The 27,033-nt window shown below is 40.6% G+C and overlaps 1 protein-coding gene across 1 annotated transcript; it reads left to right on the top strand.

Moving 5' to 3' along the window:
* Positions 1–1,867: 1,867 nt before the first annotated feature.
* Positions 1,868–24,207, top strand: VPS33A (VPS33A core subunit of CORVET and HOPS complexes). The gene is made up of 13 exons (XM_073626906.1): positions 1,868–2,011; positions 3,961–4,026; positions 4,110–4,237; positions 5,971–6,160; positions 9,610–9,726; positions 10,563–10,737; positions 12,003–12,196; positions 15,165–15,291; positions 17,810–17,877; positions 18,924–19,061; positions 20,711–20,848; positions 22,024–22,192; positions 23,144–24,207. The coding sequence occupies exons 1-13, from the start codon at positions 1,868–1,870 to the stop codon at positions 23,335–23,337; spliced, it is 1,848 nt and encodes a 615-aa protein (XP_073483007.1). The 3' UTR covers positions 23,338–24,207.
* The last annotated feature ends 2,826 nt before the right edge of the window (positions 24,208–27,033 follow it).

The following is a 27,033-nucleotide window of genomic DNA, read 5'->3' as shown; positions in this document are numbered from 1 at the left end:
TGGCAGCACGGCAGCACTGATACAGTGCTCCCAGAACGCCCCTGCCCATTGCAAATGAATGGGCAGTGCCTCCGAAACGCCGCAACGCGCCCCACTAGTGGTCGAAAAGTGGGCGCAAAAATGCAGCTTAAACAGCGGTAAAGCGCTGCTAAAATGAGCGGCTCTTTACCGCAAACTCACAGGCGGCCCCAGTGTGAAAGGGGTCTTATTAAAGAGGTCTGTATACATATGGTGGGGAATGTATCTGCTGCCTATGATTGGCTGTTGGCTTTGACAGCTTCAGTGTGGGAAGAGCTCAAATGGGTTTGGCCCCAAATCGGTCCGAACCTGCCTGAGCTCATCCTTAGTTGGAGGTGACAGTTGGCCCACTTCTGAAACTTAGTGGAATATAAATTGTAATGAGATCTGTAATAGGTCAAAAATGCGTTGGCTGTGGCCTATGGGTAGTGTAACTGTGACCTTTGGTTTGGGGATGTAGGTTTTGAATGTCAGTTCCCTCAGTCTGTACAAATCTCTTAAAACCTCACAGAGTTGTGGTTATTCTAGGGGCCACATTATACTGGTGTAGAACCAGCAGTATTTCCCAGACTCATATAGATCGGATTGCACTGATTTTCCTCCATATACAGATCAGTGTGAGTACAAAAGCAACTCAGAATCCCCAATCAGAAGCAGATTTAGACCCTGGGGGGCCCAGGGCACTTCAGATTTGGGGGCCCCCTTATACACAAAGTTGGTTTACATTCTTAATGACAATCACACATTTCTAAAATGCATGACACATCATTCTGAGGACACACACACAGCTCTGTGGTTTGCTTCAGCCACCAAAATTCATTTTTGAAAAACAATACAATATACCAGTGCAGATGATGGCCGGTGTTCTGTCAGATCTGGTAACGGAAGTGTCATTACCAACGAAATCTGTTTACTGCGCATGCGCTATGCATTGTAGCAAGTTGCCTAATGTGACAGAACATGAAGGCGGCAGCGGACATCTTGTTACACCCAGACAACTCTTGAATATCACACTTATTTTAGCAGTAAACAGAGCTTACATATAGTCAAATACAGTACATCAACGCGATGGACTGAGGGTGTCCAAAAATGTCTTCGGGGCCCTTATGACTCTCAGTTTGGAGGTGAGCAGTGCGGGGTGTACCAAGATAGTCAGCGACACTTTCTGAGAGCAGCCTTGCCGCTGTTTTTCAAATTTAACATGAAAACACTATCACAGACTTACAATACTGTATTCAACGATATAAGCTGACTTTACTGCTAAAACAGGTGAGAAATTCAAGACTTGCTTGGGTGTAACAAGATGGCCGCTGCTGCCTTCGTGTTCTGTCACTATAGGAAATGCATAGCGGCCATGCTGGAACGCATTGTGCATGCGCAGTAAGCTCTTTTTTTCTGGTAAAGTCACGTCCGTTACCAGAGCTGACGGGTCGCCTAATCTGACAGAGCACTGGCAAATTATTACTTTCAAAGATACATTTCATAAAAGAAAGTACTTTTTAAATGATATATTATAATATATATATATATATATATATATATATATATATATATATTTATTTATTTTTGTTTTAAACAATTTTTGTATAGAGGGGGGCATCTTCTGTCAGGGGTCATTTTGCCTCCTCATAAATCCAGCTCTGCCCCCAATTCACAGCCAGTGTCTCTTTTGTCCGCTCCCATTACTAGTGTAAAAAATCTCTTAGTACACTAGTAATGGGAGAAAACAGCGCATGTGTACATACATGACCACGTGACGCCGCTCCGGCCATATTACTACTCTCAGGCGAAGCCTTCAGGAGGAAGTGAGTCTCTCATTAGCTATCTGCACTGCGTGGCTTCCCGTCACATGACCAGTCACATGAATCGTCCTGTCAGAAAGAAATTCAACATGGCGACCCATCTGTCCTGTGGGCGGGTGAACATGAACGTTTTGCGTGAGGCGATGCGGATTGAGCTGCGGGAGTTCCTGGATAAGTGTGCGGGCAGTAAGGTGAGGGAGTGGATTTGTCTTTAGTGATGAGACACAAGTCTGCTGTGTGTGTTTCCGGTGTCACCCTGCCTCCATACTAAGGCCTGTTCTGCTCCAGCTAGTATGTATGTGGCCTGCATTGATCTATGGATACCCACTACTCTGCCTATAGATTGACTATATATAATAATAGAATGACATATTACCAAAAACTGTTATTTCTTTTCTTAGTTTTGGATATAATATGAAATGATTCTTTGGGTTTGATTCTTTTTAAAGTGGACGGCCACCCTAAAATAAAAGCATTAAAATTCTTTAAAAAATTAAAAAAGAACATTTGAAAAAATTTTTTTTTTAACTTCCCTGAAACCCCTGTTGCTAGGCAGTCTTCCTAATCTGTCTCTTCCTATTCCGCGGCACTTCCTCCTCTTCGGCGAGCTGCCCCGTTGCCTTCTGGGAACTGTGTGTGCCCCAAGAAACAACAGGGGCCATTCACAAAGTGCCGTGCAAATCGCGCATGCGCAGTAGGAAACGGGCAGTGAAGCCGCAAGGCTCCACTGCCTGTTTCCCTCAGTTAGGATGGAGGCGCCGGCAGGCGATCTGATGGACGGATCGGCCTTGGGGGGGGGGCCACATCGCGGGCTCGCTGGACAGGTAAGTGTCCTTATTAAAAGTCAGCAGCTACAGTGTTTGTGAGGCTGGAGCCCTCCTTTAATATCACTCAGTGGGTGTTCAAATACATTCTATGTGATAGTGAAACCCTTTTGGCCACTAGTTGTCCTCAGTCTTCTGGGATGGATGACACCCAGCTGTCACATAGACAGTGCAGCAGGGAGGAGTTTTATAGCTGGGTGGGCGGAGCTTGATGGGGATTTAGAGATGCTAGTTTCCCATCATGTTCCCCCCCCCCCTTGTGATTCGATCAGGCAGTGGGAGGATCCCTTAGTCAATAGTCAGCCTGCTATTGGCCATAGACTCTGCCTGCTGTCAATCACAAGATGAGAGCGGATGGGGAGCTAGTCCCTCAGCTTCCCCATGAGGCTCAGTCCACTGTCAGTGTCATTGGTTGCTAGGAGGCTGTCGGCGGTGGATCCAACAGAGTTGTTGGCAACCAGTGAAGGGGGAGAGGCAGTTGCGGCAGCAAACATGCCACCCTGCTACACACTGTACTTTGCCTGTCTCTGTAAATCAACATAGAGTAGATCTTCATTACCTCCAGTTTCGTTATCTATAAACCAGAGGTAATTATTTTTGAATTTAGGGCATTAAAGCACCCAAGAATTTGAAAAAATTAAATAAAAGTCAGCAAGTACAAATCCTGTGGCTGCTGACTTAAAAAAAAAAAGTGACACTTGCCTTTCCAAGGATCCAGCGCCATCCTCACTAGGGCTGGTTCTTCATCAGTCTTCGGGTTCCTGGTGCTGTCCTGTTTAGTGTGGGAAGCCGGCTCTTACAGCTTGCAGATTCACAGCTGGCTTCCTACTGTGCGTGTGCCAGCTGCACTGCACTTTGTGAATGCTCCTGCAGCGTCTTGGAACCGGTGATGTGTCCTAGAAGGCTGCGGGCAGGGAGGCGTGTTGCCAAACTGCCAGTGGAATCGCCTAGGCCAGGGGTGTCAAACTTGCGGCCCTCCAGCTGTTGCAGAACTTCAAGTCTCATCATGCCTCTGCCTTGTAACTGGCAGCCTCATGAGTGTCTTTGTCTTTTGGACAATGACATAAAGAAAGGTGGATTTTATGTACTTACATCAATTCCAGTTTATTTCATGACCAATGGAGGGAGGGGATACCATTACTTTTGGCCACATCTGTACTGCTGGGGTTCTCATCGAGTGCTACATAAACCCCTGAAGGTACACCTGCTCTGTGTAATAATTTTATTTTAACCACTTAGATTTTTAACACCCAATGCCACCCCTCTCCTTTGGAGCAACTTCACAACATTGAATTGATTTTTTTTGTTTTTTGCAGGCTATTGTGTGGGATGAATATCTGACAGGACCTTTTGGATTAATTGCACAGTATTCACTTTTAAAGGTATTTTTCATTTTTATTATTTTGTAGTGCTTCTTATGCCTCTCACGTTTTTGATTAATCCATCTTTATTTTTTCATTTTCAGGAACATGAAGTTGAAAAAATGTTTACGCTTAAGTTGGGGCCTTTGCCACAATCTGATGTTAAAAACATCATATTTTTTGTCAGGCCTAGACTTGAACTCATGGACATTATCGCTGAGAACATTCGAAGGTTTGTTTGTTAAATTATCAATTTGCTGTCATAAAGCCAGCTTCGAACCATGTATGGACAGGCTGAATGTACACAAGCTGATCAATCGATCAACGTGGGTACAACCAGCCTGCCGGATTTTACATACAATTATCACTAGCAGCTGGTATAGCCGCTAGTAATAACCACTATCTTCACCCAGCGAAGACGCCCCCCCCACGGGAGAATACAATGGATCAGTGGAGGGGATTTCCCTGTCAACACTGCCCGTGGTTGCAGGAAAGAAATTCACTCCGTGTATGGCCTAACACTGGTAATTGAGTTAGCTGTAACACATCTAACTGGCTTAGACTCATTTTAGATTCTGTATGATCACCCTCTTGCTATAATTTATTTATTTATTTTTTTTCTAAATTCTATTTTTATTGAATATTCAAGTTGCATTAGGAGGAAACCACTGCCAGAGAGAAAAAAACAATCAAGTTAAAAATTACAATCAATGACATAGATACAGTCCGCAATTACAGACAAAGCAGGGTGCTTCAACTGCCATTTGGGGGGATGCATAAAGGCCCTATGGTAAGATATGATTAGGAGACATTAATGCATTTAACATCATAGGACAGAAAGAATAACGACAGATCTACAAGCTTCCACAACGATAGAGTCTGAAAATTGGGTACATAAATAAGGGGCACTGTCACCTAAAGAGTGAAGTGGTTAAGAAATAGAAACTTCAGAGGCAATACCAAAAATGGGCTTGGGACACCAGTAAAATGAACTTGGGAGGACGGTCACACTGGCAGTTCTGTAATAGCTTCAGGGTGCTCCAACCACAGGTTCCAGATTTTATCATTCTATGATTTAAAAGTAATCTGTGGAATAATAAACTCTCAACTAACCTTCTGTACTGTGTAGAAGGCGCACTAGTGTTTATTTATTTTTTATTTTTTTACATGTATGTAAAGCCACAGATTATTTTATTTTTTTAAATTTTGGATATAGTGCAGAACGGTTAAAGCCCCTGTCAGTTTTTTTTTTTTTTTTTTTTTTTTTTTTTCCCTAGCTGGGCAGATTCGCCCTCTCGGTTTGTCAAGGCAACCATTGTCTAAAAGCTTATCCAAAAGTAAGTGATATCCAACATTTTGAGTTGTCACTGCAGGAGAAGTGGAGATGAAATCTTTCAATAGGGATGCTTGTTGCAGTGACAGCTGACAAAGAAAGATTTATCTTACTTTGGAGAGCTTTCCTGTTACTACCCGCTGTGTTTCTGAGAAAGAAAGTAAAGAAAAATATCCTAAATTAGACACTAAGCAAAATAATTTGACAGGAGGTTTTACCTTTACCTGCTCCTTCTAAATTAAATTTTGACTTATGATCTACTTAAACTTCCTCACTCCTGTTTGTGTGCTCTGCAGTTCTGGTTAAAAGTCCCAGCACTTCCAGGTATATGGCCATGGGCAGTGCTTGGTGCCTGAGTAGCCGGTTGCCAGACCTGAATACTGTTGGGAGAGGGAGGGTGAAAAATCCTTTTTTTTTAAGCACAGAATCTTTGTAAGGACCGCAGAAACAATTGAAGCAATGGACATGAGTGTGGAATGTAAGTGCATGTATTAGACAGTGTCATCTACACAGTGGGAAGTTAATTAGGATTTATTTTATAAAGCATCTCTGTCATTTAAAGTAAAAAAAAATAAGGAACTATCTGCTTTGTATATGGTTAAAATTTACCTTCCACCAATTCTATTCCATAGAGAAGAAAAAAATCGATTTCCACAACGGGACTTTCACATCTTGTTTGTGCCTCGTCGTAGCTTGCTGTGTGAACAGCGGCTAAAGGATCTTGGTGTTCTTGGATCTTTTTTCCATCGGGAAGAATATCGTCTAAACTTGATTCCTTTTGATGGAGATCTGTTGTCTATGGAATCTGAGAATGCTTTCAAGGTGATTAACTGTTTGTTCTTACAGTATGTACTAGTTATTTAACAATTTATAAGCATAAAGCATAACAAAGTGTATAATGTAAAAACGCTTTCATTTTTTAACTTAATCTCCGCGTGCAACCAAACACTGTTGCCATACACAAGGAGTCCCTATGAATAGCATTTGGTAAGGCTTTTCCAAAGCTAGATAACTATATTGCCCAGACAAATTTTGCTTTAAAGACCTGTATAACACATTGCTCTGTTTGATTGGATTATCTATACTGTGCATATTGTACTGTGAGCAACAAACTGATACTGTATATGAGGTCTGCTTTGTGGGTACATACTCTGAATGGTGGAATCTGCCAAATTATGTTAGTTAAAATCTTGGCATGCCTTTGGTTGTCTGTTGTTGTATTAGGAGCTTAGAGTAAAAAGAATATGAGCCCGATGTATGTATAAATCACTGAATTGCATCCTTGTTTAGATGTGTCATATTGTTTTTTTTTAGGATGAGAAAGCCCTAATATTTTTAAGTTGACCTTGTGCACTTGGAAGGCATATTATATTGTGTTAGTGGTTTTTTATGTTCAGTTTGCCATCATGTGGCAATATTGCACACAGAGCCTATATCTTTTGGTACCATTTGGGTGTAAAGCCAGTTTTACACAGATCAAAATTTGAAATTAGATGTGTGCGGGCTCTCCTGCTCAACAGAAGTCGTTTATTTGATCAACTTCTGTCAAAGGGACAAGTTGAAAAAAAATTCCATTGATCAGCAGCTGAAGCCAATCAGGTGAAACAACGATAAGTGTATTTAGACGACAGCGTGTGCCAGTGTCACAAAACAATGTTCTGGCTTGGAAAGGGGGAGAAAATGGAGGGATTCCTCCATCCGCCTCAGTTTGGAAACCAGGTATGGGCAGCTGAAGTCTAGCTAAAACAAGTTTAGGATAAGAATAACTGATAAAAGTGTCATTAAACCCAAATATATTCAGTGTACATTTCTTTAATATTGTTTTCTAACCCTTAATGCAGAAGCTTTATCAAATGTAACTTGACATTGTTTGTAAATAACTGGTTGATCTTGCTGTATCCATGGGCTTCCCTATTGTCGTGGCAACGCAGTAGCAGCTGATCCTCTGGTTATTGCGTTGCCACTGTCAGTGCGCATGCTTCTCTATTTCCCAGGAAGGAAGCTTTTCATGTCCTCTCCTCCTGGAAACTGTCCCACACAACTCTTTTCATCGGCCTGAGGGGAAGGATGAATGGCATCAGCTCCCTTTCCCCTGTTTTCCATCCACATGATTGTCTGTGTGTGCTTTGGGTAAAACTCCAGCAGGAATCATTGCTGGAGGCTTCATTCTTCAGCCACCTTACGTGCACACACTGAGGCTTAAAGGGCAGGTCTCATGCAGGCTGGGTGTGATATGCAGCAGCTCCTACGGACAGTCCTGAATCTAAATACATGAGTAACTTCTGGGACTCGCCATTGGCTAACATTGCAGAGCCAGTTCAGGCTCTGGAAAGACCCCGACAATGTCCAGATCCACCCAGATATCTGACCAGCAGCTTGGTCAGGCTCTTGGCGTGCTGCTTAGAGCCTTACCCAGCCTCTTCTGCCCCCTACACAGCCCAGAGTTCCAGGAGGGCAGAGCAGAGAGCAGGTAACTGACAGTCACCGATCTCTGCTCAAAGCAGAACAAGAACTGAGTAATGAGAAGTCTTGATCTCTCGGTTGTCAGTGTTAGAGCCGGTGGTGGACCGCTGCAGCCGAGAGTGAGTATGTATATTTTTTTATTTTTTGGGGTGGGTGTGGGTGTGTGGTGGGTTTTTTTTTTTTTTTTTTCTCTAACACTTCTCGTTTTTTGAGGTATAGTATAAATGTGTGGGTATTCTTTTAGGGTTTAGGTTGAGAGTTGCATCTGTTTTCAGTGCTTAGAACTAAGGATTCTCTGGCAATATAATCAATAGGCTACAGGGCCATGTCGTAGTGTTGTATTTTTGTAGCGCTCTCCTACTTAGGTGTGTGCTAACTAGTTAGTAAGGTTTAGTGTTAGGTAAAATTGCCAGTGCATTGCCCTGTCGGTTTAAGCCTGGTTGGGTTTGATTTGGTTGGGAGAAGTGACAGAGTAAAACTGGGGGTGTGATCACCTGTATTCTGTTATGAGTGATGCCCTGTTCTTCCAGTGAGAGGTGCTGGAGGGAAGGTGGTTTGGACACATGATGCAGTTAGTTTGTATGGGCTACCCTGAACCAATCATTAATTTGAGTGGGCAGGGGCTATTAAGCCTATATAAAGTGGGGATCACATGCTCAAGGGGAGGAGGTGGTTGGAGATGGGAATGTGATCCAGAGAAGCAGCAAGAATGTGACCCTCAGGGGTCCAGGCTTGAAGGCCTGGGGGTGTAATGCTCTCAGTGCTCGATAGCACCAGATCTTGAACCTGAAGGCCTGAGGGTTCAGAGACCTCAGCGCTGGATGGTTCACTTACTAAGCTACCTAAAGAATCTCCAGGAGTCATGGATCAGACATCATCGGCTGGTATGGTTCTGAACATGCGGAGCAGGAAGCGGCTGTCAAGAGGTTGCAGTAGATCAGGTGCGCCTGGACTTTTCCTGAGCCGACCGGGAAGGATTGCAGCAGTCAAGATAGGCAGGTGAGGCCTGGCACTTCTAAGATCTGAGTCCCAAGGTGTTTTTCAGAGAGGCCCTGTCGGTTCATTAAGGGAAAAGGATAGAACTACCATTACAGAAACCAAAGATTTAGAGGCAGCTCATACTTCCTGAAGATACAGAGTGTACATATTGCACATTCTTTTCTGCCATGCATTAAGGGAAAAGAATAAAGTTTAATGTTCAACTGTTCTGGACTGTCTGCTGTGTATATCTGTGCAAGGAAGGGGGTAATGGAACCACACTAACGAAAAGGAATGGACTAACTAGCAGCTCCTACGGGGGTAGCGCGCTACATTTTTATGATATTTTGGAATAAATTTCTTAGTTTTATTTTGTATACGAGCAGCTTTGGGCAAAAAACTCTCTTTTGAAGAGCAGTGTGTAAATTATGAACAAAAAAAAAAAAAAATAATTCAAGCACCAAAGATATACTAATGAAGGGATTAAATGGGATCGCTGCTGTCTGAGCTCTGGTGAAACACCAAATTAATATACATAAAGGGGAAGCGGACAGCGCAGATCTGTAATCCCGCACCCTAAGTGTGTAAATGATATCCTTTTATTTATTATCTGTTTTGTATTGTTACTCAGGTTGGCTTGTAAATACAATGGTAATAATACATGCAGATTATTGGTGACTGTGTAAATGGGGTATAACAGATTTGTTTATATTGACCTACTTTACTTGTACCTGTATATGGGAAATCCACATGGGCCAATTACTGGTAAAATATTTATTTTTCTGATGCTCCCTAACAGTATTGGTGTGTTCTTTCACTCATTTTACCAGGAATGTTGCTTGGAGAATGACCAGACCACTCTATATCATGCAGCTAAAGGGCTTACCACTCTGCAGGCATTATATGGAACCATTCCACAAATCTGTGGGAAAGGAGAGTGTGCCAGGGTAAGTCTTAGCTGGACTTTCACATTGGTAGGGTTTATTCACACAGACAGCGTTTAATTGGGTTATACTCTTGTATAGACTGTGGGAGGAGAACCTGAAGAATTATTATTATTTATTTATTTTTTCTATGGGAAGAGACCTTCCTGTGCACCTAGTTTAGAATAGGACATGCACTTTTTTAATCTTTTAGAAATCTGCTGATTTATTTATTTGGTTTTCCATGTTGTGCTTGTGTGTTAGCATTACTGTTCTCTATGGACACCCGCAGCATTTTTGCCATCCTTTTTTACCATTATCTCTTTCAGCAAAACAGCATTTGAGAAGAGTTAGACTAAATGCGTACAGACCTAGAAAGGGTGGTTAAAACCATATATATAAACAAAAAATATATTGCTATTCTCTGGCTAATTACCTGCATTGTTTTTTTTTCTTTTTTCAGGCTTTTTTTTTTTTTCCTGTTAAACCTGCAATTAAAACACATTTCTGTCCCTGGCTTTGCTCACTCCTCCTATTGCCCACAGCCTATGAAAGGGGCCATGGTTGCCACCCAGGCTGAATTTCCAACTTCTCCAGGGGGGGGGTGATGGGAGTAGTAGTTTATAAAAGGAAGATTACCTCTCAGAGAGTGATAAGGACCGTACATTTCTGGCAAGATTAACATGTAACAATTTTTCTAAGCCTGAAAAATGAAAACTAATACAGCCATCACATAAGCTAGCAAACGGCAAAATATGTCTTGTTATAGTGTTCCTATGGGGCACCTTAGTTTCCAGTCTGGAGGTTGGGAAAGGTTTTCATTCACCAGCAAGATTTAATACTAAATGGTCTTCTTGCAGCATGTTGCAAATATGATGATCAGAATGAAGCGAGAACTGGGAGGGAGCCACAACCAGATAACTCCAGTGTTTGACACCCTATTGTTGCTTGATCGCAATGTGGACTTATTGACACCTCTGGCAACACAGCTAACTTACGAAGGGCTTATTGATGAAGTGTATGGCATCCATAATAGTAAGTGTCATTCCTACTCTGAGAACTTGAAAAAGAGACTTTAGTATGGACAGCTTATATACCTCATGTGTTGTTACCATTGAGACTGTGTGTAGGGAAACTGGTCCTCCGGTCAAAGAGTGCTTAGTCTGGGATTGGAGCTGCTGTTCTGCAAACAGCCTCAGGGCATGTAAAATGACAATTGAACCTGTGTTCAGAGAACTGCTGCTAAACAAATCCTCAGCATATATAAACGGGGGGGGGGCTTTTGTTGGGAACAGTTCTCTGAACCCAGACACAGCATTAATTTGGCAAACCTTGAGGCTGTGTGTAGGAGAGCAACTCCTGATCACAACCTGACCAAACATGTGCTGAGGCTGTGTTCTGGATTAGTTTCTCAGTTGTTCGTTCCGTAGGAGGTAGTAATTGTGTTTAGATACGCAAAGGGCAACCAGCTGGGTATCTTCCTATATCCTAATACCGGATTAGTGACAGTAAAAGCAGTGACTCTTTTTTTCACAATGTGGGAGATTTACTAAAACTGGAGCACTCAGAATCTGGTGCAGCTATGCATGTTAGCCAATCGGCTTCTAACTTCAGCTTGTTCAATTAATCTTTGACAACAAAACCTGGAAGCCGATTGGTTTCTATACAGAGCTACACCAGATTTTGTGCTCTCCAGTTTTAGTAAATAAACCCCAAAGTCTTCTGGTGTCCCAAGAGACTGTTTTTTTACTTTATATTACCATGACTCCGGTATAGTGGGAAGAGAAGGAAAATATGAGGGAGTGTTCTCTTACAAGATCCTGGAGGATGGACTACCTTGTGTAAGGGCTGCAATTTTATTTATTTATTTTTTTTACCATGTTTGTTGTATGGTTTATATTTATAAAGGACATGTGACTCAAAAACCGCACCAAAAACGCATCACAGGGTGTAAGCTCACGTTGCAGAGTGAAATACAATTGGTAAGGCGAAGTTTTGTTTACTTTAAATGCCAAATCATGTGTGAAGGAAATGCTACCAGTCTTTGATAGCAACTTTTTCTTTGGGAAACCTTCTCTCTGAACATGCAAAGACTGTCATAAAAAGACCAAATTGATATTGTATTCATTAGGAGTTGCCAGTATGTTACCAATTATTGTAGTCACCAACATTTACCAGTATATTGCCAAGTTTTGATGTAGTGATCAAAGTTCCTATGGAGTGAACAGTGTAAAAATGTTTTTATGAGACTTTAAATGTTGACAATGCACAATCCTAATGAAATATCCCTGCTCACACAGGCCATGTGAAATTGCCTCCAGAGAAATTTGCTGCCAAAAAACAAGGTGAAGGTGGGAAGGATTTACCTACTGAGCCCAAGAAACTACTTCTAAACTCTGCGGAGGAGCTCTATGCTGAGATCAGAGACAAAAACTTTAATGCTGTGGGTTCAGTGCTCAGTAAAAAGGCCAAGATTATCTCTGCTGCTTTTGAGGTAACCTCTTTAACATATTATAACATTGGGGTTGAAGCATTCCATGAAACTCACATTGAGTGGATCGTAGTGTGAACATGCAAAATGCAAAAGATCTGAAGACGGGGTTTTCAAATTTTTGTCCTCCATCTTCTTTTTTTTTTTTTTTTTTTTTTTTTTTTCTTTTTTTATTTGCTTTCAGGTATCCATTAAACATGCCAATATGTTTTAGGGTTTTTTAGAATGCCCTTCTCTTTATTCTCTTTAGGGCCTAAATGTCTGGCAGTCTGCCCAGACCTGAGTCATAAGTGAGTGTACATGTAAGCATTATTAGGAGCAGTCCTGCCTTTGGCATGCTATATGCGTATATGGACTGCATGTTTTATGATCGGACAAAATTTGAAGCATCTTGAAGTATATTTTTAAAGCAGTGAATGGTTCATGCAATAGCTGACATGCGTTAGCATTTATACTGTTTCATGCTATGTAGCCAATAAAAAGTAATAACCGGAGTATACCGGTGGTTGGCTTAATTTCTGCTTTTAATGGGATGTTCACCAGAGATTCACTGCATGTGAATCAGTTGCTGTAATGTAAAGTGGTATTAAACCCAAATCAAGCAAATTGTAATATGTTGCAGGTTACCAATCCTTAAAAAGAAGTCGTGGTGTGTGTTTTTTATTTCTTTAATTTTTACAATTCTATTTGCCCAGGTGGATGTAGCATCGGTCTGATGTTGCATCTGTCCTCCACCGGCTCTAAGGCTGAGAACCAAGTGATCAAACACTGCTGATTGCTCCATTCTCAGAGCTCCCTGAGCAGAGAGCTGGTGACTGTCAGTGCAGAGTGGGATCCTTGATCTTCTGTGGGAAAGCAATGGTCTTTCTGCAGAGATCCAACTCACCTCCTGCTTTCAGATGGAAGGCTCTACACGGAGCATAGTTCATGATCTCTGCTTATTGGAGAACTCCAGGCAGTGGGCATGACAGAACTCTGCAGGGAGACCACTGCTTTCTCACTTTCTGCAGCTGCTGGCAGAAGAACGGCTTTTTACTGGGCTGTGGCTGCTTTGTAAAGACGATGCACTGTAAGACCTTGTACACTTGTTTTCATGCACCTGGGATATATTTAGCAGATTTACACTGAAAAGGTCAATTGGGCTTTTAATCTAAAGCATATGGTAATGTCTTTGGTGAACTGAAGCTTTGATTTGTTTGGAAATAAAAAGTAAATGTTATGCATAGATTTGAATATGCTGTGTGTATTATGTCTTTTTTGAATAAAGCCTTTACTTTTGATGAACATGGCTAAGGAAACAAACTTTTCCAGTGCAGCTATTCTGGCATATCTCACAGTGGAAGTGAAACGACTGATGGCTTCCATAAAGCTGCTGTACAGGTTTTGTCCATAACTATTTAATGAGGTGTGACTATAAACCCTGCTGTCTTGTTCTATGGAATTAGAACAGGTTACAGGCCTAAGACAACAGCTGAAAACCTGCAGAAGCTGAGTGGCCCCTGTATTGTGACAAAGGTTAATTCCATGGCATCATCTAGATCAGTCCATCTTAAATACTGCGACTGAACAAAAGACGTCAATAGAAAGTGATAATGAGATTTGATACCCTACTGAAATTGGAGATTTAACACCTCAGAGTCATTATCACCCTCATGCCAGGACTTGCCCAATGTGGTCACACCGAATATTTGCAGTCCCACTGCTAGCTGTAAATCTTGTGTTTAAGTGCTTAACCCTTTCATTGTACTTGGTGATAAAGTTTGCCATGTGATATGCCCGTGTACTGGCAAGAATATGGCACCATGGGTTATTAGATATGATTATAAAATTGACCCATTATTTTTTTTTGCTATACGCAGTGTGTCACATAAGGTTCTGTATGTGCTGATTTGTCACACCAGTACGTGCATCCTCCCTTGTAAACTGTTAATAGGCAATTTAAATTGTTATACCTATAGTGCCTCCATATTTCACCCCACTTATGGTATGTGACCGAATATTGTGTAACCAATGTCAGCTGGTAGTATGATATGTAATCTTTGTTACCATAGAGCTTTTTGCTAAGCAAACAAGGCAATTGGCATATATGACTGAAAGTCTTATTGTGCCTGCAACCACCTTTTGTACTGTTACAACTTATCTGCCGTCTGAAAACTGTTCTGGTATTGGAGAGATACATAAATGGGAGATGACAAAATGTGAACTATGGCAGTCCTTCTTCCCTTTTTTTTTTTTTTTTTTTTTTTTTTTTTTTTTTTTAATTAAGCTTGCTGTTGACAAGAACATAATAAAAGGTCTAAATTGAGGGCATAAGCTATCTGAAAAATTCACCATTAAGCCATTGACAACAGGTACTGACAGTAGCTACTGCTGGATACTTTTTAGTGCTTTCAGTAAAAGCTACATTTATAAAAACAAAATGGGGCATTCTTAATGGATCCTGCCAGTACTAGAAACTTTAATCTGGTGTTTTCCTAGGTGACAGATGCTTGTTACATTGCATAGTTTTATTTACTGGTCAGCATGCATTTACTATTATCCATGGATCCAAGGATGTTGCGTCATTACTGGGTTTAAAAAAATGTAGCTGACTTCACTGTTCTGACCTGACAATTTGCCACGGATGGAATCGGAACTAAAGGGCTATAGAACTTTTACACTAAATAGATTGTGTTGCTATATTAATTTATCAGTTTAGCCACAGTTTTTTATTTAGATTTATACAAATTAAACAGTTCAAACAGAGAAAATATTTCCTGTTGGTCTTAGTGTACAAGTATGTCACTGGACATCCTGGAAGAGACATGGAAGCAATATCCCCAGTTTTTGAAATAATTCAAAGCTGGCATTGCTGCTAATATTTTAGGGGCACTAGATTATTCCTTTTAATTTTATACTTGTAATGCATAACTTGTTTGCTGTAACATCAGATTTTTCAGTGGTGTTTTTTTGTTTTTTGTGACTGCTTTAGGGGAGACACAATGCTAAAACTGTGGGGGAGATCAAGCAGTTTGTGTCCCAGCTGCCGCATATGCAGGCTGAAAGGGCTTCCTTAGCCAACCATACATCCATTGCTGAACTCATTAAGGATATAACAAGTAAGATATCTTGTTGTTTCATATAGTATTATCAGGAAGCACAATTATTCTGAAGAAATTTTAGGTCTGTTACCTTCTTTTATATTCTGTGTATTCTTCTGCTCTTGGTCACATTGTCAGCATACTTGGTTAGCCTTCTTCATACCAATGATACCAACTCTACATCTCTTCCATGTAATCTCCCAATCACCAACATTTGCATTTCTGTTGCCCTGTCTGTCACTGTCCTGTATATAACTTAAGAAGATGGTAAAGAACAAAGCAGCAGGGGCGCAGGAGTTTGTAAAACCAATATCACAATTCTTTATTAAAACACAGCACACTTACATCAACGATGCGTGTATCCAGTTCAGCGTGCAGAAAGGAGATGGCTTATATATAATGCCAAAGACCACACGCACAGACTACTCATCTCAGTGAGCCTCAATGCAATGGCACCCCACCCGTCGGAGAAGATGACAGCTGGCAGCGTCTACGGTTATACTTTGTGCGCCTCTCAGACCAAGCACCACACAGCATCACAGGAGTGGGTGGCAATGTGTTTCAGGGTCCCGCCCCCTCTGTCAATCCTTGGCATGGTGGGTCCCCTAAAAAGTGTTGCTGCCTACCTACTGTGTAATGCTGTGTTCTGCTTAGTCTGAGAGGTGCAGGAAGCACATCCGTAGAAGCCGCCGGCTGTCATCTTCTCTGGCGCCATTGAATGGAGGTTCATCTGATCTGAGGTGTGTGTGTGTGTGTGTGTGTGTGTGTGTGGTCATGGTCTTTGGCATTGTATAAGCCATCTCCCTTTTTTGCACTGCCGCAGATACAGGCATCTTTGATGTAAGTGTGCTGCGTTTTTAATAAAGAATTTTGATACCGGGTTTACAAACTCCTGCGCTCCTTGCTGCTTTGTTCTTTATGATGTACACCATCTGTATTGGTCCCAGATCTTGGATTAAGGAGCTGTGGAATGGCGACAAACTTTGACCCTTAAAAATATCCATAGGCGACGTTTAACAATTTCTACAGGTTACCAGTTTTGAGTTAGAGGAGGTCTAGTGCTAGAATTTTTGCTCTCACTCTAATGATCATAGCAATACCTCACATGTGTGGTTTGAACACCGAATCCACCACTGAGACCACTTTTATCTGAAAGCGGACCTCCCGTTGTTGAAGAGGATACCGGGGTTATGGCAGCTAGCTAGGCCATAACTAGGCTTAATTTGTTTTCAGCAAGATGTGCCCATTGGTTTTGAGGACTACAGGGATCCTGCTTCACCAAGGCTGAGCTACCTGAGGGTAAAAGTCTGGGATATGCTAGGCTTAGGGATCGGTGAAACAAATAGTTGCTGAGGATTGTGTAAATTTGCTGCTCCAGCTTGATTTTTGGCACCTGAAATGTGATGACACATGTTGTTGAACACAAAGCCTATTCTGGACTTATACCAATTGAGTGGCGCATTAATCTTCCAATTCCTTTCCACGATTGCACAGGGACAGCTCCAAAAAGGGTCGATGGTACTAAATGGGCTGCATACTAATCTCCACAAACCTCTCATCCTAAACCACAAGACAACAAGCAGTTTAGCAGTCCCTCACTTTCTAGACATGGCTGCTTTGTTTGACAGCTTAAGACTCGATCCTCATTTATCACTACTCTCATTTCCTGTAGATTTTAAACTCTTGCAGGCAGAGTCATCCCATCCTTTTGTAAGATTGTCATTGAAATTGTTAACATTGAACTCCAGACAAATCTGAGATTTTCACAGCCCTGGCACAGAGCACACTACTTTTTCTGGTACAATAAAGTAATACACATCTGAAACTACCCTACTAATAGTAAAGTGAAGGAGCAGCAGACTGACAATGTTTTCTTTCTGCTCACTTTGCGGTCCACTCCTGTCAGCTTTACCTTATTGGCATATTTTTTCTAATACCTCACCTGATAAGTTCCCAGTGCTGCTCTACAAGGAATTCCAAAAGGCTAATACCAAGTCCAATTCAGGTACTTATAAAAAAATATATATTTTTTATTAATTATTACAGAGAAGCACCTCTTGAGTAAGTGGCCCAAGCCGCGAAACATGTAGAGGATTGAGTCAAGATCTACAAATCGGTGATCTTATGATCTTTGGGGTTCGTCGACTCCTTGAAACCTTGCGTATGAACAATGCACGGTTGTAACCATTGATTGTATATAGTCTTGTACAATTGTTTTAATCATGGTTTTTCTAATAATAAAATGTTGTTTTTATTATTATTCCTGCTCAATCCTTGGGTACTGAGAGGGTCCCAATTCCGCCAAGGGGCCTGTTTGCAGCAGCCCCAGGTATTTCGTCTCAATTTTAAACCAATATGGACGATGGTACCCACCCCTACCTTTTTAGATTGAGGCATTTCTTTAAATTTCAGAGAAGCATTCATGTGAGCACTTCTGTTTCTAATGTATAATAGAATAGGCATATTTTTATTATGCTTTGATACGAATTTCAAGAATGCTATTTTGACCTAGTGTGTTTTTTTAATTTCTTTTCAGCATCAGAGGATTTTTTTGATAAATTAACAGTGGAGCAAGAATTTATGTCAGGTTTTGACACAGACAAGGTTGGTTCTATCTTTAAATTGCCGAAACTGTCTTCTTTTTGATAAAATATGGGGTAAATGGATTTCTAGTCAACTCACGTTGACCTCTCTAGACCCAGGATATTAGAATCATTGTATTCTAATCCACATCGTGGACCTTTTCCTATTCTTGCACTGTGGTACTCATTGTATCCGTCTGTGGTTGATGTAGGTTAAAGACATTTGATGTTTGAATGTCTTTTATTTTCTCTTGTACAACCTTTTTCAAGAAAATAACTAACTAAAATATATCTTTGAAAAAAATGTCTTCTTAGCTTCTCTCAAGACCTCCTGCTTTCTAGTTCCCTCTTCATTTCCTCCCACATGCTTGCTTCTGCCATTCTCTGGAATGCCCTACCCCAATCTGTCTGGGTGTCTTCTACTCTGTGTGCCTTTTTTGGGTGATTCTGAAAATGTATTTCTTATGTAACATCAGGACAGGCTTTCCTCAACAGCTGAAATGTTACTTTCTCCATCAACCCCCCCCCCCCCCCTCCCCCCAAACAGTTATTACCATTTGAATCACTTGGTCTCCCCTTTATTTGATTGCAAACTCTCAGGCGTAAGGTCCTCCTTTCCCTCTTGTCTTCAATTGCTTTGCAACTGTACTTCCTTTAAATTGTAAAGTGCTGTGTAAACTGTTGGTTCTATAGAATATACTATTAGAATGAAATATTATTATAATTATTACATGTCTGTCTGTAGTTCTCTTTATAGCAACCAGATAGGGTGTTTAGTGCAGCAAGAACTTAACTAGTTATCCCATTTATTCCCATGTTACCACAGTCTGCACACTCCCTGGCCAAGAAGGGCAAATATTTCAAAACTTTGAGGAATATTCTGTAAGAATATGTAAATAAATGTAATAGTGCCATTATCAACTGTGCTTCTGGTGACTGCTAGGTTTTGGTAGCCATCTGTTTTCTGCCCCTCCTTCAAAAGGTGTCAGATAAATCTCCAGGTAAAAAGAAAAAATCCTGTTAAATTGAAGTTTTTATATTTCCTTTTTATTTTTTGTTTTTGACCAGGTAAATCCCCACATAGAAGATCGCATTGCAAAGAGAGACCCCCTGATAGAAGTCTTACGACTAATCTGCCTTCAGTCTGTTTGCAACACTGGGCTCAAGCAGAAAGTGCTGGACTTCTACAAGAAGGAGATTCTGCAGGTGACTTACACACATTGTTTTTGTATGTGAAATGCCTGCTGGGGAATTTAATTTGAAATGATCAAAAGCAGTGCCAGTCTTTATGAGCTTGTATACACAGGTTTTTATGAATCACTTTTTTAGAATGCATTTGAAACATCATTTTTGAAGCCTTTCCAGTGTACTTTTAATATTGAATTCAAATCTAATCTCCAGCTTTTATTTTATTTATTTTTTTGAAAAATGATTTTTTTGTTTTGTTTTCAACAAGCACTTATAGTATACTGTACAAGCAAGTCTGTGTCTCTCTGTCTCTCCGTCTCTCAACCAAAATATAGGGATCCATGTGAGTGAACCACCCATACTCTCCAAAAGATAAGATATGAGATAAGGTATAAGACCCACCATATATTTCAGAAAGACCATTCACCTGTCAGAGGCAATGGGGTACACATCAAAAAACTCATGTGGCAGAAAGGATAACATTAATAAAGGATTGAAACTAGTCTGTTACAGTGAGAGGTGAAGCCATCCACCCCCCCCCCCATACCTTTTCAAATTTAAGAAGCACCCCCACCTGTTCATATATGTGGCTTTGTAAAAGGGTAGGGACTTATTCACCAAAGCCTTCCAGGACTCTACAGATGGAGGAGTAAAACTCTTCCAAGACAAGACTATGCGTTTTCTAGCATGAAAAAATAAAAGTAAATAAGGTCCGTATAGCTGTAGTAGGGGTCAAATTAATCTCCAGCTTTTACTGAGGTTTAAATAGTTTGTTTGGACCAAGCTGGTCCAAACAAAGTATTACCTTCACTAACAGATGCAGCAGCTGTGTGCACTGTATAAACTGTATGTAGCCACAGTATACAGCGCTATATTCTGGCAGTGGGATGGGAACATGCCATGCTGCTTCCAGAACAAAATCAAATCAGACTGAGTGCTGCTTAGCCATTCACAGGAAGCATGGTATTCTATGAATAAATACAAAACATTCTCCAATTGGCTGAGGTGGAACTATTGATGTCATCTGCCCACCTCTCCACCTCAGCCAATCAAAGAAAGCTTTTTATTCATTCATAGAACACAAAGCTCCCTGTGAATGAAAGCACTCAGCCTGACTATGTTTTGTTCTTGGACCAGGACAGGAATTTCCCGCCCTGCTGCCAGAATATAGCGCTGTATACTATATATAGCTGAAGCTACATTCAGTTTTTACAGTGCAAACAGCTGCTGCATCTGTTACTGAAAGGTAATAGTTAATTTGGACAAACTGTTTAAACTTCACTAAAGGCTGAACCAAATCATGTGACCGTGGTCTTGTATCTGTGAATATCCTATTTAGATATCCCATAACATTTGGGCAGGTTAGGAGTGAACCTGTTTAAGTTGTCACTGATCTTGTTGTCTTTGGATCCTGAATACAGAAGTAACAATTTTGGACTGAGCACTCATTATTTAAGTTTAATATAAACAGTTTCTGTTCATGTTTTTGCACATTGGTTTACAAGCGCTGTCTAGCACATATTTAGCCGGTCATGTGTCAGCACCATAGTAGCCGCAGATCTTTATAGACGCTAAGATGGCAGTGGGTTCAGTTCAGGTTTAATTAATCTATTCCCCTTTTCTGTGTCGTTTTCAATGTATGAAATTATCTATTTTTCTTCATGCAGACTTATGGATATCAACACATTTTGACTTTGCACAATCTGGAAAAGGCAGGGCTTTTAAAATCCCAGACTAGTAGCAGGAATAATTATCCAACTATCAGGAAGACCTTACGACTTTGGATGGATGATGTCAATGAGCAGGTGAGCTGGGGCAAATGGTACAGTATGGAATAAGGCACATTGTAATGTGCAAAGTATAGAGCCCATAGTCGCCAAACAATATGTTTTTTGCTGATTTCATAAGTTAATGGTACTTGTAAAGTGAGCAAAAAAGTGATGTTCTTGTCTGTCGCAAATAATTATACCTTTCATTTCATGGTAAGATTTAAAGCAGGGGTAGGCAACCTCTCCCTCCAGCTGTTTTGAAACTACAAGTCCCATAGGACATTGCAAGACCCTAACAATCACAGGCATGCCTCCTAGAGGCAGAGGCATGATGGGATTTGTAGTTTCACCACAGCTGTGGGGGGGCCGAGGTTGCCTATCCCTGGCTTAATAGAAAGCTGTGGCGGCTGACCTTTTTTACCTTTTTTTTTTTTTTTTTTTTTTTTTTTTTTTTTTTTTTTGTTGAAAATGCGAATTGTCTGACCTGAAACAAATCTGCATATGGGAACATATAAAATATCAAAGTACAATTAATACTTTGTCCCATGTCGCTAGGTGCTTCCTAAGCCAAGCTATGAGGTCGGACTGGGCACCTAATTTTCTCCCACAGCTGTCCAATAACGTAGCTAGGATGGCAAGAATAAAGCAGAGGGAAAGGTGGCCAGTCTCCTTCTTTTCTGTGACTTTAAAGACCTGCATGCTTGTTTTAGATGGGTAACTCTGAAAGTATTTAAAGTGAGTGACTCATCATAGCAGCCGAGCAACTAGTATTTTCAAAAGGTGGTCAGTTATGGCAGCCTCCATAGTTTTATTATAACAGGTATACTTTAAACAAGAAACACAATTTTTAACCTTTTATTTTCTTTTTGGTCATTTTAAATGAATCTGCCTCTAAAGCCAGCTGAACAGTTTGTGTCTGCTGAACCGGCCGAGATTCGAACCATGTATGTGCAGGCTGATTGTACCCAAATTGATTGATCAATCAACTTGGATAAAACCAACCTGTTGGATTTTTTCATGCAACTATTGCCCCCCCCCCGCACGCACAAGGGAGCTACCCATGGTTGCAGGAAAGAAAGTTGCTCCATCTATGGCCAGCTTTAGTTTTGACTGTAGAAGGCACGCTGCACTGTTTGTCATTTGCTTTCTCTATTACCATATGACTTGTATGAAAAAACGATTTTAAGCCCAGCTATTTTTATTACATTCAGAATCCAAGTGACATCTCCTATGTGTACAGCGGCTATGCTCCTCTCAGTGTGCGTCTGGCACAAATACTGGTCCGGCCTGGTTGGAGAAGCATTGAGGAGGTCCTAAAACTCCTTCCTGGGCCCCAGTTTGAAGAGCGGCAGTCACTGCCTCCCGGTCTGATGAAGAAACGTATGTAAAATATTTAACCTTGCTGTAAAACATAATTTCTGCATGTCACTTTCACAGGCTGTCTTTCTCCCTCCTCTCACTCACTGTGTCACTGGAGGCCAAAACCAGGGCATTAGACATTTTATATGCAGTTCTAGCAAGTGATGGATTAGATTTGAGGATCACTTGCAAAAGCTGTATGTTAAAATAAATGGTGTGTCCAGAATTGATGAAAAAAATAAAGCATCTCTGACCATGCTGGAAAGTTCCTAAAAGATCTGTTATTTAGACTTTTAGCCTGAGTAACTGTAGAAGAGAATGGACAGAACCCTTTGTGACAACAAAGTTAGATTCTGGGATGTATGTTGGTTGCTATATGTAACCGTTTTCCTTCCTGGTGCAACAATGAAAGAAAATCAGTCTTGGTGTGTAATGATGTGGGGGTATGTTTAAATATCATCTGTCACTTTCTACAAAGCCTTGGTTCCTTTAATCCTTGTTTAATAGCGATGATGGTCATTAGGATCTTGACTGAATCCCTGTTCTGTCAGTCTGAGTGGGGGTAAACCTGCAGCGTTTCTTCTTTACTGGTTCTTTTGTCTCACATATGATAAGCAATGGCTATATATGTCACACATGAAATGTGTACATATTTGTGCTTGTGGGGGAGGGGGGGGGGGGGGTGGGGGGTTTGGAGAGGGGGATAGTTTCTCAACAACAATAAGGGTTTTGTTCAGCTGGCATGTTTTCTGCTAGTAAACAGATTTAAAGTGAAAATCTAGTAGTGAGAACCATAATGTAGGTTTGAGACGTCTGCTACTCCATAATTGGGGTTTTAAATTAAATCATTAACTATTCTCAAGCTAACTGATGGAGGAAAAGGAATAAATATATATATAAATATATATAAATATAATTTTTTTTTTTTTTTTTTAACATTTTGTATAATTGCCTGTCTTTCTTTTACTGCAGGTCAGCAGGGTGAGAACAAGGTGATGCTCATTTTTTTCCTTGGTGGAGTGACGTTTGCAGAAATTGCTGCCCTTAGATTTCTGTCTCAGTTGGAGGATGGTGGAACAGAATATATCATTGCCACTACAAAACTTATCAACGGCACAACATGGATTAAATCTCTGATGGAAAAGCATCAAGCAGAACCATGTTAAAGATGATGTTGGGCTTTTTCTGCAACATTGAAGTGTAGAGGAAACAAGATCTTTTACAGAAGCACCCAAGGCAAGCATCAAAAGACTACCAAATGTTTGGTGCTTGGAGTATTGTGTGCAGTTCAGAGTGCCCTTGGATTTGTTACTTGTTACTTTTGGGCCAACAAAAGACCTTTTCACACTTGCATACCTTATAGCAGCACTCCAAAGGCAGGGCCTAAACATGTTTCATGTTCAGCAAGAAACAGGAGCTAAATACTTGCAGTTGGCTTATGAAAGAAGGTAATTTCTGCAACTGTAGATGAGGCCACACAATGAAGAGGAATTCTGCGCAGAGTGTTTAATTAAACGGAAACTTGACATTTTAAATAAGCGGCTTAACAAAAATGATGTGTGTACTTGGCTGCCCTCTGCTGCACGAAATTGAAGAGACATGGAGAACAAGGCAACATTGAGAAATGTAGTCCTCTATGGCTTTGTGTATGATCTGTATACAGAAATATATACATTTTATATAAACTGTATAGTTAATCCATTATTAACTGTACATAAACTTACAATGCTGCAACCATACCTAGCTGTGGTTACACACTGTTGTACAAAACTAGATTAAAACAGAATGGAGCTATATGTAGTTCACAAATCTGGGCCCCCAATTTGTACTAGGCTGCCCTTTGACATAAACTGCATACAGTGCAGCCAAGATATGAAGCTTACATTAGAGGCAACTAAAGGAGTTTATAAGGTTATATGTTAACTGCAAAATGCAACTATATTTCAGGTATGCCATCAGAGATGCTTAAGTGTAAGTTATAGGGCAAAGGGTCTGTTAATACTTTTTTTTTTTTTTTTTTTTTTTTTTTTTTTTAACACACCATTTTAGCTTCCTGTCGAGATGTGGTTTTGGAGGGACTAGCGAAGTTGGCACTGAAAGCTTATGAGACATGCAACTAAAGGGGCAAGAGCAGAATTACAGACCTATAACTTGGCTCAATGATAGTCACACATGTTACAACTTAACACCTTTTTGTTGACCATACAGAAACAGATAATTGATTATTCAGCAATTCAATAGTTCCAAAGGTCCTTTCCTCCAAAATAACTGTTTGTCACAATAAAATGGAGGATTAGTTGCACTTCCCTTTTTTTTTTTTTTTTTTACAATAAAATATTATTTTCTGATCAAATCACGCATTTAATAATACTGGTGGTGTTTGAATATGTTTCTTTTCATCGAGCATGATATTGACTGATCATGTTTTATTATGTGTACATAACCTCCAAGATTACGCTCTCTAGTAGAATTAAAACACTGTGCTCCTTGTAATCTGTCAGTCTTCTTAATTCCACAAACCTGACACTAAAGCAACCCTGTTACCAACTGAAACTCGCAGTACTAAATTTGCCTGTAAAGGCTTACCTGCCCTGGTATTGCATGGAGCTCTATTGAAAAGGAATTGCTAACTGAAATTTCTTGAGAAACAAAAAATTCCTGTGTCCTATAGGGGATGGTGGAATGAACCAGTGAGCACAGTGGGGAACCAAAAGATCAACACTACAGATATGAGGGTTCTTTAATAAATTTCAGGTGTTGATTGCTCATGAATAGAGTGGCAGCAGAAGAATACACAATTCAATAATAATTGTGTAAAGGAGAATGGAAAAATTGATTACAAATACTTGTATTTTTCTTTCTTGACTTTTGCATTGCAGCACACATGTGGTTTGACCCTATCTCTTTTCAACTCTCAGGATTGTGCAGCTATAGCTGTAGTGTAAACCCTATCCCAGCAGGAGTGTTTTAGATACATACTCCTACTTGGGGTGGGTTTGTGCGCTACAATGGCCAAGAAAGAAATGTTTCAGTTTTCCTGACATCTCCATGACACCACACATCTGGGAAATAACTTGCTGACCCTGTGTGGCAGGGTAGACTTTAATTTTTCTTAAAGGCAGCAGAAAGTACTATGACAAAATGCATTTGGTGAAGACTATGTTGTCACCTTGCAGATTTTCAGCCTAAACGTCTGGCTAATGGTCCTAGTCCTTTATAAAGAAAGGGTTCTCAAGGAGCCCTTATTGGCTTTGCTTTTCCCCTTGATACATTACCAATGGCTGTTTTTTTTTTCTGAACTGTTGACTGTGATAGACTCTCTGATCTCTGCTACATTAAATGGATGCATTTGACCCAATGAAAAAAGGTTGGAAACACCACTTGATTTATACAGAATCTTTGTGGCATCTTAGGCAGAGAGTACAATTTTGGAATGATAACCACTCTTCTCATCTGCTTTTACTGCAAGTTCTCCCATACTTCAGGAATCTGTGGCTATTTAAGCTGTTTTTGTGTCACTTATTTGTTAGCCATGATTGAGGTCTGATGGCCAAACCGCGTTGGATTCTTGACTGTTGTTACAGATACAGAATACTTTATTAATCCTAGAGGGAAATTGTTGTTCACATATAATAAAACAATGTTTAGCCGACTTCCATGGCACCAGCCTTTCTCCCTTTTTAATTTTTTTTTTTTGCATGTTTCTATGATGTGCTCTCATAAAGGCTGAGATGTTGGATGCCTGGACCTTAAGTGAACTGAATGCTATGTTGATGGACATCTGAAAGGGAGGTTAAAACATTCTGTCCCTGTAGTGTTGCTGGGTCAAAGCTAGATGCTGCTGCTGCTGCAAACTGAGTGAGTCCCCCCACCACCACCACCACTAAATCCTATTGTACCACCAATTTGTTCTAGGTGTCCTGCCTTTTAATAGGGTGCTTTATCACCCTGTCCAAGCACCCTCTACTCTGATACTTTCAAGAGTCAGGCCATCAGTTTCAGACCAACCAGGCATGGGCGAATCACTCTAGCTTTGGGAAGAAGATCGTGCCACTGAGGAAGGAGAAATGGGTTCTGGAGAGGAATGGCCTCTCTGGTAGATTGAATTTTACAGTTTTCAAGGGGGGAATGCACAGGCCAAGGCATTGGTTACTGTTGTCTGAATACTAAAAAAAAAACTCAATATGAGCTAGTTCACCTTGGTGTTCTGGGGGGAGGTTCTGTACCTCTGAAAAGAAAAAACGAGACCTGTAAATATATGTCCTAGAAAAGAATCACCCCCCCTTTAAAATAATCACATTTTGTTGCTTTGCAGCCTGAAATGAAGACACACGGTTTTTGTTTTATCAAGCTGTATTCACTAGTGCAACTTATACATTCAAGTAAAAATTAAAACACCAACATCTCTGAAAAAAAACAAAACAAAAATCACTGAGTTGGAAAAAGGATTAGCACCTTTTGCTTTAATTACAGCCTCTAGTCTGTTGGGATATGTCTCTACTAACTTTGCACATCTAGACTTTGCAATATTTGCCCACTCTTCTTTGCAGAACTGTTCAAATTCAGTAATAGTGTCTAGAAGTTTTTGGAGGAGGGCCTGGCACTGAAACCTTCCCTGCCTAAACAAGCTTTTTTCTAGCAGTATAAGATTTGATTTGACACCTGTGGTCATCTAAATGACCTAATCAAGCATATCTGCCTGACACCAGAGCCACAATAGAGAGGTATGCACTCCCTGATGCTGAGTACACCTTTTTAAGGTCAAATCTATTATCTAGTTTAAGGTAACCCAGAATTATATCACGTCCTCCAATTTGAGGATGACATGCCTAGGAAGGTGCATCAAGGAAGCATCCACTAGT

This window comes from Aquarana catesbeiana, linkage group LG01, assembly GCF_042186555.1.
Source record: "Aquarana catesbeiana isolate 2022-GZ linkage group LG01, ASM4218655v1, whole genome shotgun sequence".
Classification (NCBI taxonomy): domain Eukaryota; kingdom Metazoa; phylum Chordata; class Amphibia; order Anura; family Ranidae; genus Aquarana; species Aquarana catesbeiana.
The sequence above is the reverse complement of the archived record's forward strand: the minus strand, read 5'-3'. Positions and strand labels throughout refer to the sequence as shown.